The sequence below is a fragment of the Etheostoma cragini genome, chromosome 2, assembly GCF_013103735.1.
Source record: "Etheostoma cragini isolate CJK2018 chromosome 2, CSU_Ecrag_1.0, whole genome shotgun sequence".
Lineage (NCBI taxonomy): Eukaryota > Metazoa > Chordata > Actinopteri > Perciformes > Percidae > Etheostoma > Etheostoma cragini.
The window spans coordinates 26,989,004-27,004,683 of record NC_048408.1 but is presented as its reverse complement, the minus strand read 5'-3'; the positions used below and the strand labels follow the sequence as shown (position 1 = coordinate 27,004,683).

The following is a 15,680-nucleotide window of genomic DNA, read 5'->3' as shown; positions in this document are numbered from 1 at the left end:
TCTTCAATCAGCATTCATTTGAACTCTCTTGTTGTTGTCTCTTTCATTTGCCCCGCACGGGGCCTTTTAGGCATTGGGTTGACCTTACATCACCATAGCAACATCTAGCAGGAAGTTTTTTCTTCGAGCTGGCCATAGAATGGCAGACAAAAGAGTTGATGCCCCCTCTAGGAAGACAGATAGTCAGTCTGCTCTATTGTGTGTTTCCCAGATTAGAATGGCACATGTTGTTCTTCACATTTTGGAAATCAGGAGCTCACAGGGAATTGAGAGTGTGATTAAGTGAGCTCTCCGATGTGTCAGAGATCTTTTCCATCCATCCATCCATCTTCATCCGCTTATCCGGTATCGGGTCGCGGGGGCCGCAGCTCCTGTAGGGGACCCCAAACTTCCCTTTCCCGAGCCACATCATCATTTTTTGCTGACTTTATACATTCTGTTTTGCGCCATATTTTTGTAAAAAGCCTTTCCATGTTCCTGTAATCTATGTATGTTCTTGTAACTATTGAAGGGGGGCTCATTTTCCCCTTCCAGACTATAACAGCTGGTCCAGGATTCAGGTCATTTGGTGATAAACCTGTATCTCAATCCTCCAGGCTGGAATTGTTATGATATATGATCTGCAGAAATCCACAGCTTGCTTTGTGATTTGGGATTCATCCTTCGCATTTTGGACATGATCCTTTTCTTCTGCATAATCTGCTACAAAATAGGTTTTAATGAGATTTTCTTTACTGATCAAGCAAATGATTTAACATCTAGTTTTCAATTCAATTTATTTTTGATAAATGTGGTTAAAACATAATTTTGCTCTACTTTAACCGTAAACATTCCAAATGTGTATTCGTTGTTACCTTCCTCTAATTTAGAGGAGTGTTTAGCTTCACAGCATTGAACTGTAGGACTAAATGAAAGTTGCGCGGCTGCATATATAAACGCACACAACCACCCACTCATCACTGAATCAGAATAGGACCATATCAGGTGCTTATATCAACAGACTCAATCTTAAAATGAATCTAAAGTTGCACCAAAACCTGGTATTGTATGGAGGCTATCAGGCTATGTTCACTGAATTATGTGAGTGTGTGTCCTCACATATTTTGAAGCATTAAGTGACTCATGTAATCTCACACCTGCCCAGCATATACTGTCCTCTGGCAAATTGCATTAAGTAATTGATTCCCAGACCTCCGGCCACTGGCTGTTACATGGAACCTAGAAATAAAATATACATCTTAAAGGAACATCTCACATTAGAAATGAGAAAGCTTGATGTGCACCCAGATTTGTTTTTGAACAGATAAGATAACTCAGAGGTGGTGGTATTTCCTTCTCAGCTGACCTGTAGTTTGAAATAAAACCAAGGTAATACATTTATTATGTATTTGTCTTGCAATTTTAAAGCCTTTACTCTAAGCATTGAAAACATAAAAATCACACTCATTGTTTAACCAAAATCCCTGTACAATATTCCCTTTGTTTATATAGTTATAGTATAGTTATAATAGCACTGTAAATGATTCTTCCTGCTTTACCCCCTCTTCTCTTACAATCTAACTCACAAGTGCATGAACACATTTAAGTCAAGGTTGTGGAGGACATGCCTCTGTATTTTTTCACCATAGGTCAGGACATTTTGTTCCTATCAGACCACCAATTATTAATCATCGCTGTGAGGGATGAGGGTGTGCCTGCGTACGCCATGTTAGCTATTAAAATCCAGGATGGCTTCATAAACAAGTCTGGTACTAATAGGATGAAATACATTATGTTTTTGTTCCGGTGCAGGCTTGTTTTTGTTGTAATGGAAGAAGGGTTGTTAAGCATTCTGCGAGCTTCACTGATCTGAGTTCGGACCAAATGTTTTTCAACCATTTTGATTGCAAACATACCCTGATGAAATGAAAATTCACTGAAAATACTGAAATTATATATTTGGCATATTAATATTACGGGAAGGGTCTTGTGCTGCATGTTGGTCTTCGCAGTAGACCAACATGCAGCACGCATGTTGGTCTTCGCAGTAGACCAACATGCAAACAAACTCATGTTGTTGTGGTGGCTAAATTCAACTGTCGTCATCACTTTTTCTCAGCTAAACACCGTAGCTGAATCCTTTCTATCCCCACCCGCACCATGTGGGCATCTGCGCAGATACATTGCAACACACCATATACACAATAATGGTGAGGCATGTGTAAAAGCACTTTTTTTCTGTGATAAGGTGAATGCACCACAACTCTTAGCAACTAAGTGGGAAAAAAAACTAAATGTCAAACTACCACTTTAATTTTCTTTTACAAAATTAAACGATGAACCTTTTATGGTTAGTCATATTTTTTAACGTTGGACATAGCAAGTGTAACACATTTTGTAACATGTATGACATACACGTGTATTAAATAATAATGTACTATGTAATGTGCTAACTTTGCCTTGTAGGGCCTTTTGACGTGTCACTGGGATTTTATCAACTTTCGTTTTAATCGTATTCCTTAAAGTCTCCATGGAGATTTTCCAGTCTACCCAGCTGCCTCAGGAAGTCCCTGCAGCTGCATGGAGCAACAACTCCATCCCCCCCTACTCCCAATTCCTGCTCCTCTCCACCACTTCTCAACCAATTCTCGGTGTTACCACTAGTGACGGTGCTCTCCTTTTTAACAACACCTGCCAGAACTGCACCAAACCAGAATCTGGATCCCTCCCTGGCTTGGCTGGGATCTTCATCCCTTGTATCTATGCGATAGTGTGTGTTGTTGGCCTCGTAGGAAACACTCTGGTCATCCATGTTGTTGTCAACTACACCAAAAATGAGTCCGTCACCAACATCTACATCCTCAACTTAGCAATTGCAGACGAGCTCTTCATGCTGGGCCTGCCCTTCCTGGCGGTGCAGAACGCTCTGCTCTATTGGCCCTTTGGCTCTCTCATGTGCCGTGTGGTCATGACAGTGGACGCCATCAACCAGTTTACCAGCATCTTCTGCCTGACCGTGATGTCAGTGGACCGCTACCTGGCTGTGGTGCACCCCATCCGCTCCTTTTGGTGGCGGCGACCCCGTGTAGCCAAGGCGATCAGTGCCACAGTTTGGGGCGGGTCTATTGTGGTGGTGCTGCCTGTGGTGGTGTTTGCAGACGTGCTGAAGGATGATGGGAACTGCAGCATTGTGTGGCCTGAGCCAGCAGAAGTGTGGAAGACGTCTTTCATCGTGTACACGTGCACCGTCGGCTTCTTCTGCCCCCTGCTGGTCATCTGCTTGTGCTACCTGCTAATCGTCATCAAGGTACAGCATTTACAGTGATCCAGATGTTTTGCCACTAATTATTTTCCCTATTCTGAATTCCAATTTCAAAAATGTCTTTAGAATATATCCTGCTACTACTTAAAATAGAAACATGAGACTCTCCTTGATAACAAATATGATTTACGTCGTCATAGTTGTTATTTTTGATGACCACCATGTAGAATCACTCCGATTGTGAGTCACAAAACATTTTCCACATTGAGAAATAAATGGGACTTTTTTAATTAGCTCATATCACTTTCAAACTCTGTTGCATTACATTATTTTATGTTGAATATATTTTACCAAAACAAGAAATCCTTTCAAATGAAGCAGCAGTACACAGAAGCTCTTTAATGCAGCAACAGCTTTTGTCACAAACTGCAAAAAACACAATGGTACACCGTCAGGCAAACATCTTTTATAATTGGACTGTCCTCCGTTGATATCGCTAACGATGTTGGAGGGCTCTTGTACCAAAGCAACATGTGTACAGAAATAATGGAGAAGCACACTGTCCCACAGTGTGATTCAGTAGAAAAAAAACAAGAGTAAGGATCGACCACAATTAAGGCTCCATTCCTCTTCTAACCTTTAGAAATATCCTTTTAGTGTTGGTTATGTTTTAAGTTATATACTATTGTATACTACTATTATATACTGTTTCAATGATGCTTTTTCCACATCTTTTATCATAAATGTTCACGCATGTTGTATTTTATGTGCACAACACTGTTCTGCAATACATTCCAATAATAAAACAGGAAATACTACCTTTGCTAAAGAAAGCATAGTAGGAAAGGGGATTGTGATGTTCTAATCATGTATAACAGTGTTAGAAGAATTTCATATATCTGTTTTAGATGGTCAAGAGTTTTCTTACAAACTATTTCTTAGGTACATAGTGGTTCACAGTTAGAGTCACTTTTGAATTGGCAAACGTACTTTTGAATTTGTAAATGGCAAACGTTAAAATCATAATTTCTTAACCTTTCTGTGACTTTACCAGTGAACATGTGTGTTTAAGTAGGACAGGTTAAAGTTCTTTATCCCTTTTTTCAAAGGTGCGCAGTGTGGGAAAGCGGGCGCAGGCCACGTCCTCTCGGCGCAGGAAGTCGGAGCGTAAAATCACCAGGATGGTGGTCGTCGTGGTGGCAGTGTTTGTCTTTTGCTGGCTACCATTCTACATTCTGAATATCGTCAACCTCCTGATGGTCCTGCCTGGGGACTTCCGGGGGCTCTATTTTTTTGTTGTTGTGCTGTCCTATGCGAACAGCTGTGCCAATCCCATACTGTACGGATTTCTATCTGACAACTTCAAGAGAGGCTTCAGGAAAGCCCTGTGTGGCACTTCACGCAGGGTGAAGAACAACGACAGGGCCGGCACTGAGGTACAGCGACCAACAGAAGAGTGGGGCGGCATTGTGCTCCAAGCACATAACATATGTGAAGGAGTCATAAATGTACCTAGGAAGGATTGTGGTGAAAAAGAAGATGAGGAAATCAATGGAACAGGAGGAGGAAACATACAGATGAGTGAAATGTGCAAAAAATCACAAAATGGAAACCAAAGTGACATAACAGAGGTCTCAAAGACACAGGTTGTGCAGAAAGGCGAACCTGAACCGGAGCCAAGTCAGAGTTCCAAAGATGGAGATTTGGCTGAGAAAGGCCCGGGCTTTGATCCTGCTAAGGTAGCGTCCTCTATGGCCAGCAAAAGCAAAGACAGCATGTCACAACCGGAAAAATGCTTGGAAGATAGCAAAGTGCTTGAAATCAGTTATCTGTAACAGATTACATTAATTATGTGGACTTTTTTCACCAAAGATGCCATTTGTATAATTTCTCACATATTTGAAATGGCTGTGAATATTACAAACTACAGACAACAGGCTCAGTGTTAGATCATGTGGAGTGATTACTCTACAAATGTGTGCAAATCTTGGAAGTTGGGGTCAGTTCTTTTTCCCCCCCTGATGGAAATTTGCATTATGTAATAGTCTGCCAATAAGTGCAACTATTTTTGCCACGGTGCAAGTATGGTAAAATAATGTGACAGACAAAATATGAAAGTAGGTATGTTAACCATGTTGGATTGAAAGCAAATGGAAATAGTTGGAATAAGAAATTTAAATATCTGATCTGTATCACTGGCTGCAAGTATTGTGCAGTACAGTTGGGAGGTATTGTTGGAAGTAGTCTGCATACATGCAGAAACACCTCTATGGTAAATATATTAACATTTTATTTTTGATTATTTTGTTGCAACTTAATCTTGAACTTGAAACTGTGTTGCCTACTGGAATTGTATGGTCCTCCTTAAAACTGACAAAAGCCCTGGTGTTACACCAAAAAGGTCATTCATGATTGATGTTACCCTGTATGTATGGTTGGTGAGGGCTACAGTGACTCATTCTAGAATCATATATATTTATTAATTTTTTTTATTAATTAATTTTTTTTATATTTCTTTATTCAATAATAATGTTTAAAAGGACTGGGGTTTTTAGCTGAAATGTCTAATGCACTGTATGAATCATATCCCAGTGGGAGGTAACACAACTAATGACCCACTGTGAAATCAAAAAGTGTGTTTACTTTTACAAAAACAGCCCTAAAAGGTAAATTGTAGTTTTTTCTTTTTTCAAAAACATATTTTAGTGTCTATTGTTTAGTGCTTATATTGAGCTGTTGTGTAAGAAATTCTATACTATACCTGAGGACAGATGTAACTCAGTCGCTGCACCTCTCCAGTATTAAGGTCCACTGTAACTGACAACTTGCTTCAGCTTACTAACCAAGATGGGCAGCACAAAAAAATAGTGCCTGCGCCCTCCTAGGTTTCAGACGTTTTAAAGGTCTAAAGACTATTTTTCTGTGTTACTGGAACTTTAAGGGAGATACGTTTGCCATCAAATCTGAAATATGTTAGTGGAAAAACTGCACACCTTGTGTAGAAAACAGACGATCATGTTTGTATTTGTTCATTAAATCCTTTTTAAAATTTGAAAGGAGACATTTTTCTTGTTAGAGCGTGTGTATACCTGGTGCATTCATGTAAAGTGTTGTGTGTCGCTGCTTTATGCTCATAGTTACTATTTTAATACGGTCAGTGTAAAGCTAATTAATTGCTAATGATGATTGGGCAAAATAGTCCTGGTGTGTGTTGTAGTGAATTGTGAACTCTATATTTTTCTGTCTTATTTAAGTCTTACAGATTTCAGTGAAATCCCCAAAAGGCAGGTTGTATCACTAGAGCCTTTTACCTATGATCAGTGTTGCCATTAAGATGTATTATCAGCGATGATGTCAGAGCTTTGGTAAAGTACACAAGCCAGGTGTAATGTGATGAGAGGGGGCTAATTTAATGTTTACAGATGATTTCCCATACACCCATCCCTTAGCTATAGCAGCTTATCCATTTAGGGGGTAGCAAGGGAGCAGGAGCCAATCCCAACTGATATTGTGCAAGAGGCACACATAAACAGACAACCGTTGACACTCACATTATTGCTACGGGTATTTTAGAGTCCCTAAATATCATGGGATACCATGCTGCTCAACGGATGATATTTGTATATGAATCTTTTTGTCCCACAATAAAACTTGATGTTGTCTGAAATTGTGTCACTTGAACTAATGCACATAGTGTGTACAGGTATACACTACAGTACATGTTTGTAATGGTTGACTGTACGTTGTTCACCAAGAAAGACTTCAAATTAAAAAACAGATCCTCCACTTTATTGCAAACATGCATCTTTCACAAATGAAACAAGAAATCCAACTGATGTTTAAACTTTATAGTGGCATATTCAAACAAGTCAAAGCTGTAGCAGTTTATTCTGCACCTGGCTAACTTTGGAATTCAAAAGACCAAGTCTGCCCTCTAGAGGTAAACATACTGAAAAGGGAAAAATATTACCACATGACTCAAATAATGACTGGAACACAGTTATCTTAAACATATTTAAGATAACATCATAGTTTTGATCTTTTGTGTTACTTATTTGTCTCATCTTAGAACTCTTGGTCTTGTGCAGTTAATAATAACATTACTGATTTGGATAGTGTCTTGATGTCTCTCTGAGGGAAATAGTAAGTGTTTTTCAGATTCAGTTTTACATCCGTACAGGAATTCATTCATCCACTTGTCCAGCGGTCCATCCTTACTCAGGGACAACTTGTCCTATCCACTTGAGGTAGGGTGGGTTGCCTTGGTCAATGGGCAGACTGATGACCTCGGCCACCTCGTAAGGATGGTTGGAGCTGGGAGGATGATGAGCAGTTATGAGTCAACTGAGTGCACAGACTGGCATGCAGTTCCTATAAACAGGAGTAATTAAAGCCGGGCTCTTTGACTGCATGAGTCACGGCAGATAATGGAGCAACAAAATGTTCCTGGCAGAGTTAGGCTGGTGCAAAGAGTTTTCTCTGTCGAGTTTTAAAACCTGACTTACCGGACGTATTCAGCGAGAGCCGGCACCTTGGAACTTCTTGTTTTAATCATCTAAACAGGGGAGAGACGCTGTGTGAGCTCCGCAGGCTTCCTCACACACCTAATGATTTTATTATTATTAAATCCACCTTTTCTGAGTCTAGCATGTCCCAAAATTGTTTGCCCTCTCTCTCACTCCACAATTTTTTTACTCCAACATTCTAAAGAAGTTGCAATGAAGTTATTGCTAATTATCATTGTCAATAAGCAGTATTGTATTAACAATGGTATTGATAAAATCCCGGCCATACCTCTGTCTAACTGATGGTTGAGTTTTAGCCGTAATTCTATCTGCAGCAGTTAGTACTACACTGTAACGGTAATACATGTAGTAGAAATAACAGAAGCAGCAGTAATGGTTACAGTTATCGTTGCAGGAATAATAGTATTTAACCCTTCAGGTCAGAAATGACCCACCTAATTTTACCGGCACAGAAAGTGCTAAAACATTTAAATATGCCTTTATTCACATTTCCATGTAAGCCTCATCTTAGCAGGCGTTTACAGGCCCCGAGACAAGGTTGCATCCAGTATTTGGGATGCAGAGATAAACAAATACTATCTATTCATAAAAGATATTGTTGCCACACATGCAGTACCTTAAAATAAATTGTAATACATTTTCTCTTCAGTGAAGAAACCATTATGACTAGGGTGACACGGTGTAAAAAACCAACAGTTCGGTTCCTATCATGGTTGTTGGTTCTGTGCGGTTCTTAAAAACTAGTTATATCATGTAATCATGCACAAACTGAATTAGATTTGACTTTTGACATTATTGGGACCACTTCTGGGGAAAGCTAGATGTGGTGTAGCTACAGCAAGAGGGAGGACATTGATGATTTCAACAAGCTTTTCATTTATTTGGCAAAAATTTGAGAATGTGTATTGCCATCTACAGGAACTTTTTAGCACAATATTACAGAATGTATACTGAAATAACTTGCATTTATCAAACTGCCAATGAAACTTGTTTTGGGGAGAATAAAACTACTCTAGGCTGAGATTTCCTAGGAACCTTCCCAAAAAGGCCCACGATGCTGAGAATGTTGGTATAATATGAAAATGGCTGGTGGATTTAAGACAAAAAATAATAATTTATTAAATGAATCAAATTGGAACATGTCTGTCAGGGGCTAGTGGATCCTTAGATTGTTAATTAATTTCCAAACCTGGACTGGGACAAACATTCCTTCGGTTTGATAAAGGACTTACTGGACTTTAACTTTGCACTGGCAATAACGAGGCTAGCTGTCCTCAATTTAGGTCATCCTGTACTTCTCATCTTTTGTATTTCCTGCGCATCCACTGTGTGTGTGTGTGTGTGTGTGTGTGTGTGTGTGTGTGTGTGTGTGTGTCAGTTGCGGGGGGGAAACTGAGCAGCAGTCCCGTCCAATCCAGAGAGCCAACAGGATTGAAACAGCAGCACATTTCAGCGAAAATCGTCAAAGCGTACATTGATGTTACAATGTACACAGGTTAGCAGGAAGGTCTGAAATGTTTTGCACCGTCTTTTGCTGTACGTTTTGTTGGTAGCTTGTCCACACCTGTTTTTTTGCGCGAAAAGGAATCACACGAGGCTCCATTGCACGTGTGTCGAACAGTGCGACGAACACACTCCTAACCGAGACAAGCAAACCGAACAGTTCGGATGTTTATTCAACCATGTCACCCCTAATTATGACAGCTGTGTTGTCATAAGACAAGTGGTGTCTCAATTGACTAAATGCAGTCTTTTTGCAATGTGAATAGGATAACCCATACATTGACACACTCTGTCATCAATGACAAGTTGTTTTGTTCATCAGAAACTCAATTAAGCTGCTTTATTTTAGGGCTTTAGTGAAGGCGGGTGGTTTTCGACCCGGAGGACAACAGGGAGCATACACCATGCGGTTAAGTAATGGTAGCAGGGATAGCAATTTACCTTGTGTTGTAGAAAATAGGATTCAGCTGCATTTAGAGTGACATTTTAAACAGCCTGAAATATTACATTTAGTCCTTAACACTCACCAGCAGCACCTCATTGTCCTCCTCAATCTTACCCTGCCATTCATATCTGGAAAAAAATGAGAAGTAATTTGTCATCTGAAATATCATTGTGAGTCATCCATATTTTGTTTGCCTGAAAACAAAAACAAAAAACTTCATTTACAGCCCGTCATTAAGCAAAAACATCCTGTACATATTGAAAACACAAACAACTCGGTATGGCAGGACACTGAAAAGCAGCCGTCTCAGAACTCACATGGACGTGATTGCTGGGACAATGTTGACGCACGCAGCGAGTTTCCTTTCCACAATACCCCTGTAAGATAGAAGAAAAATGATGAATCAGCCACACATTAATATGTATGAAAGAACTGGCAAGAATGCTGAATGGTGTTGACTGAATGGCAGAAATGAAAATAAACATTTGTTCTGTAGGGTGATGATGTGAGTGTGAGCTAAACTTGTTCAATCCAACAGGATGTCTTATTTTCATTACGTCCGGCGAGAAACGTCAAGAAAAGAGTTGCATTAGGTTTACTTGATCTTTTTTTCTGTAATCATGTTTAAAAAAAAAAAACATTTCTAGAACAGAATTAAAAGGGTAACTACTGCTTTTTTTTTTCAACCTGGGCCCTATTTTCCTGCGTTTTTTTGTATCTAAGTGACTGATGGGAACAACAATCTTTGACATTGGTCCAGTGTCTAGCAAGATCGCTGCAGCAGCGGCAAAACAAGCTGCAGTGAAAGTTAGTAGGACACAAAAGTGCCTCTGACAGGCTCCGATTAATATTGTGTCCGACAACATTATGGAGAGGATTTCTAAGGAGGTCAACCTTTTTGTTATTAAGTTAGATCCTTCTTTTAAACATGACAAACTTCCACGAAATTGTGTTTGCTAAAGCTAAATACTATGTATGTAAATAAACAGAATTTTTGGCATCATAAAATGCACTTCATTCAGAGTCGACAGAAACAACCTTAAACTATGAAAAGCCGTTTTGGGTCATCTTTCCAGTTTTCCAACCATCACAACTTTAGTTTTGGTTGAAATAAAGACATATTTTACCAATCTACACGTGGAAATATGTTGGCTTTATTAGTGTTGTTTTCGTCAACAAAAATTATCACTAAAATTGGCGTCAACGAACCTTTATCACGTGAAGAAAACAAGAGGAGACGCAAAGTGAATGCTAGTCATGTGACGATGACTATAATTAAATGTATGATGAAATATTGTTGACAAATAAAAATGTGACTAAATGTGGGTTACAAAATATAAACTATGCTAAAATGTCTTTATTTTCATTGAGCAAAACGTGACGAGACAAAATGTTATAACGTTATTTTGATGTTAAGACGCAGCGGTGAGTGTTAGAGAGGAGACAAGCGTAAACGAACAAACAAAATGAAGTCTGACACAGAGAAAGAGGCCGTGGCTGGCCAGCCGGAGTTCATCTTTGGGAGAAAAAGAATACAAATTTGGAAAGATTTGCATTACATAGAAGTGGAAAAGAAAACGGAATGTGCTGTGGAAAAAGATGGGGAGAAATGCGGCCACAATATTACAGGAAAAAACACAACAAACCTTAGGAGACATCTCAAGCCATTCCATGATGAAGTAGAGGAAAGTCAAGACATTAACGTAACGTTACTTCCTATTTTAGAACGCTCATTCCAACTCACGAGGCTGTGGATAATGTGTCTCATTTTAACATTTGCTTTAGACGTTAGCCACGGGAGCTGAAAACAACAGAGACAAACGTGTGTTACTAGCGTGTGCATGTGTGTGTATTCTTAGTTCCTACCTGCCTACTGACTCCATCTGTCCTAAGCATCCTTTGTTGGCCAACATTTTGGCTTTGTCTATACTAATATAATTGCAATACTAAAAAGAAACTAAAATACAATTTTCATTGACTAAAACTAAACTAAATGTCATCAATTTTATCGACTAAAATAGTCATGGAAATTTCTAAAATAAGACTAAACTCTTAGTCAGCCAAAACCTTCCTTGCCTTAAAACAGCATGAACGTAACTAAAACTACTAACAACTAAAATCACAGCTTGACTAGAACTAGTCTAGACTAAAGACTAGACTAAAATATAACGAGAACAGGCCACCAAAAACAACACTAGGCTCTATCCACACTAAAAGTATTGTTTTTTTAAATGGAGTCTGGTGGGTTTAGCGCTAGTGACCTCAAAGTAGTTAGTGGTTAAATAGAAAAGGTTATAAATAGGTTTGTAAAAGGGCCCGTCTCTGAAGGGAACCATTATGTTGTCAGACACTTAAAAAAATAATCTACGCATTCCAACGCAAAATAAAGCAAAATTGACGATGCACATTTGCCCCATAGGCTTACATTGCAGTCCAGTCTGTGGCTGTCTGTTACAGCGTTCACACTTGATAATGGACCAATTTTAAAGACTTTAGTTTGTATCAGTCACGGCCACACAAATAAAAATAGGAAAATAGCGTTCAGGTTGAAAAAAGAAAAGGCAGTCACCCTTTAGGATGTGGCTGATTGTATCACCTGGCCAAGTCTTTAGCCACTGTGTCGTTGGGACATGTGACAAAGGCTGCAGAGTGTGTACCCGACATGTACGTCTCAGACGCCATGGAGAAGGCCCTCAGTCCAACGGTCCTCAGCAGAGGGAACATAAACACACTCAGGAGCACCGTCTGGGAGGAGAAAAGGAGGATGACGATGAGACCCAACCTACCTGGCAACAAGCAGTCAACAAGCAGTCATGCATGTAACTAAGTACATTTATTTAGTAAGTACATTTACTTAGTTACATGTACTTGTGTACATATTTGAGGTATTTGTGCTTTACTTGAGTCTTTTTTATTTCATTAAACTTTTTTCTTCTACTCCATTTTAGAGGGAAATGTTGTACTTTTTACTCCACTACATAAATCTAAAAGCTATAGTCATTAGTTACTTAAAAAAAAAAACTACCCAACAGTATAACGGCCTGCATGTCCAGGTGAAATGATTAGACCACTAATCACAGAACTGTTTGGATGGTTTACAGTTTCTAAATCTGAGCATTTTACTCTTTTGTTTTTGCATTTAAGTTCATTTTATTGATGACACTTACATACTTTTAGTTAAGTAACATTTTCAATGCATGACTTTTACTTGTAACATAATACTGCAGTGTGATATTAGTACTTTCAGTCAAGTAAAAGATCTGAATACTTCTTCCACCACTGGCAACAAGGTCTCCAAAAATTCATTAGAGCATAGGCATGAATGTTTAACAGACCTGGACAGAACAATCCCAAGTGTGTTATTTAGAGACATCTGCATACAGCGTGGAGCATCAAGGAAAATAACACTCACCCCAGCCAAAGCTTTGAAGGAGCCACCTTGCAGTGTCTCTGCACTGGGCAGTCCAATGTGCATTGCCTGAGCGGGTCAAAAACATACCGGTCAGCCAGCCACAGTGGCGAAGGAAGTACGCAGATTCTTAACTTAAAGATGCCGTAGGTAAACTAACTTTCTGTCATATTTGCTGAAACTGACTTATTCTAGGTATCACTAGACCAATACTCAATAGATTTGAGATTGAGCATTGGTCTGTAGGAGTCTGTATTTTCTTTGCACAAGAAGCATGACCAACGAGCATAGTTCATGACTTTGTACACAATGAGTCCTTCAACCAGTCAGACCAACCATCCGGTGACGTAGAGGCGACAGCAGCATCAACAGGTTACTGCGCTTCTGTGACCGCCATGTTGAATGTAAACAAGAAGATGCTTGGTCGCTTCTCTATCGTCATCGTGTTAAACCTGCCAGGTGCATTAGCCAGTTTGTGATTGTTTCCCGCAAAAATGTGAACTGAAGCAGGAGAATTAAACGTGCAGGTTTCCAGACTGAGCTACAGGACGACATCCAATCGGTGGCATAGTGGGCGGGGTTTACCCAATTTTGAAACTGACCCCACGTTGGAGTATACAGAATAGACAGTAAAAGAAATGGACCAACAGATCCTGTTGCTCTTGTCGGAGACCAGTGAAGGATATTAAAAGCACTTTCCGGTGATGGCTGAGATTACTGCGCAGCCTCCAAACTAAGCTTGACAGTTTGGTTGAAAGAAACCCAAATTACCGATTTAGAAACTTGTTTTAAATGGGTCAAATCTAACCCGAGGATAACAGAAGGGTTAAAGAACAGACCATGTTTTCTCAAAACCTCTAGAATAATAATTATATTATTAGAATATAATAACATTCTGTTCGTCACTAACATCAAAACTGTAGCCTATGGCATTACACAGGCTGACTCTTATGTGTGCCGATCTGACGGACACATTCTGCTCTATGATAAATCATGCACAAGTGGGCACCCACGTAGCTCAGTTGGTAGAGTGGATGCCCATATATAGAGGTTCACTCCTCGACGCAGCCGGCCCGGGTTCGAATCCAGCCTGCGGCCCTTTGCTGCATGTCACTCCCCCTCTCTCTCCCCTTTCATATCTTCAACTGTTCTGTCAATTAAAGGCCTAAAATGCCCAAAAAATAGATAAAAAAATCATGTATAAGTGTAAATAGCAGCTTAAAAAAGGCGCTTTCTCTAGTACAATTTTATGTGACGAAACAAAATTGACTGATTAATATTTGAGTTTCTTTCCACCACTGATCACTGTGGCCAGCCAGCGTATTGACATAGTTGGTGCTACGTAGCACCAACTATGTCAATACGTACGTTACTAGCTACCCTGTTACCTGTGCACAGGGTAGCTAACGTACGTTAGCAATACGCAGTCAGTCTTCTTCACTCATTTACTTTACTTAATTTCTTAAGATAAAGAGGCAGATATTTTCACCCCAGGATAATGCAAATGCGAAAAGTACACTTTGTATTAACCTCTTAAATCTCATAGTTTCTACTTTCTAGCGGTTCCTTGCAGTGTGTTTAACGTTACGTTAGCATGTGCGCTAGCAGTAAGGTTAGTTATTGTTAGTCGGGGAGTAAAGCTTCGGGGACTTTATGACAGGGCAACACTACAAGACTACCGAACATAACGAGAGGGAAAAAAAGCACCTAACGTTATTCCGTAGCACCAAAAATGTCAAGAGTCATTTTTAGTAACTTACCTTCTGACAGCTGCCTGGCTGTGCCTAGCGAGCAACACACTGTGCCGTAAAGCGAGTGGGCTGTATGTTTGTGAAACTGTCGTAAATCAGCAGGCTCTCAAACGAAACGTTGCTATATTTTCCATTTTCATTATCTCAAGTTGTGGATGCTAATGTAAATAGTAATTAGTAAATGAATAAATGTTGTAATCTATTCGTTGTTGTCAATATGTGGGCAACTTATTTATATGGCATGCATTTATTGGCGACAATACACCACAAAAGACAGCATCAATAATCTAAGATTTTGATATTCAGTATTTATATATAGCCTGTGCAAATGCATGAGCAGTAGTTTTATACAAGCCTTAATCCATGCTATTATCATGACATCATGATATATCATGTTATAGCCTGTTTATTGTCTTGACAGGGAATTTGAAACATTTAGGTAAAGCTTTACGTATAACTGTTTTAGTTGATAATTTGCTGACGTTTTTATCTAATGCTTTTTTCATCTTAATGCTTTTAGCCAACTTCTTTATTAATCAAGTACAGGGCTGCAAAGTGCACGCCATATCCACTCAAAAACACAGTTGATTGCAATACAGTAGTACGCCAGTAGAGGGACCTCTCAGAACATCCTTGCTTTGGTGGATCAGTGTTTCCGAGGGGCACTAGTTCGATTCCCGGACAATGCAACCTTTCAACTGTACAAATAGGGCAAGCATTATTTTGTGTGCAGAAAAATGCTTTTATTTTTTTTCTTTAATATTTTAATGCCAGATGTGTATGTGTATGTGTGTGTGTGTGTGTG

The 15,680-nt window shown here is 39.5% G+C and overlaps 2 protein-coding genes across 3 annotated transcripts; one reads left to right on the top strand and one right to left on the bottom strand.

Moving 5' to 3' along the window:
* Nucleotides 1-2,440: 2,440 nt before the first annotated feature.
* Nucleotides 2,441-5,868, top strand: LOC117952429 (somatostatin receptor type 5-like). Its single transcript, XM_034884720.1, has 2 exons — nucleotides 2,441-3,286; nucleotides 4,351-5,868. The coding sequence occupies exons 1-2, from the start codon at nucleotides 2,510-2,512 to the stop codon at nucleotides 5,074-5,076; spliced, it is 1,503 nt and encodes a 500-aa protein (XP_034740611.1). The 5' UTR covers nucleotides 2,441-2,509; the 3' UTR covers nucleotides 5,077-5,868.
* A 1,140-nt stretch (nucleotides 5,869-7,008) lies between these two features.
* On the bottom strand, nucleotides 7,009-14,980 carry LOC117952611 (protein CutA homolog). Of its 2 annotated transcripts, XM_034885040.1 has the most exons (7): nucleotides 14,885-14,980; nucleotides 13,128-13,193; nucleotides 12,312-12,460; nucleotides 10,033-10,092; nucleotides 9,798-9,843; nucleotides 7,747-7,796; nucleotides 7,009-7,555 (listed from the first exon to the last, which is right to left on the bottom strand). In XM_034885040.1, exons 2-7 carry the CDS (start codon nucleotides 13,188-13,190, stop codon nucleotides 7,456-7,458), a joined length of 468 nt encoding a protein of 155 aa, XP_034740931.1. In that variant the 5' UTR covers nucleotides 13,191-13,193; nucleotides 14,885-14,980; the 3' UTR covers nucleotides 7,009-7,455. The 2 variants fall into 2 exon arrangements, with proteins under 2 accessions (XP_034740931.1, XP_034740940.1); XM_034885049.1 differs by lacking the exon at nucleotides 13,128-13,193 and having other exon boundaries at nucleotides 14,885-14,973.
* Nucleotides 14,981-15,680: the final 700 nt, after the last annotated feature.

Coding starts and splice junctions, on each gene's coding strand:
- LOC117952611 (XM_034885040.1), bottom strand. CDS start 13,190: ATGCACATTGGACTGCCCAGTGCAGAGACACTGCAAGGTGGCTCCTTC. Junction 12,461..13,127: donor CCTTCAAAGCTTTGGCTGGG/GTGAGTGTTATT, acceptor TTCTCCTCCCAG/ACGGTGCTCCTGAGTGTGTT. Junction 7,556..7,746: donor GCTCTCGCTGAATACGTCCG/GTAAGTCAGGTT, acceptor TCATCCTCCCAG/CTCCAACCATCCTTACGAGG.
- LOC117952429 (XM_034884720.1), top strand. CDS start 2,510: ATGGAGATTTTCCAGTCTACCCAGCTGCCTCAGGAAGTCCCTGCAGCT. Junction 3,287..4,350: donor ACCTGCTAATCGTCATCAAG/GTACAGCATTTA, acceptor CTTTTTTCAAAG/GTGCGCAGTGTGGGAAAGCG.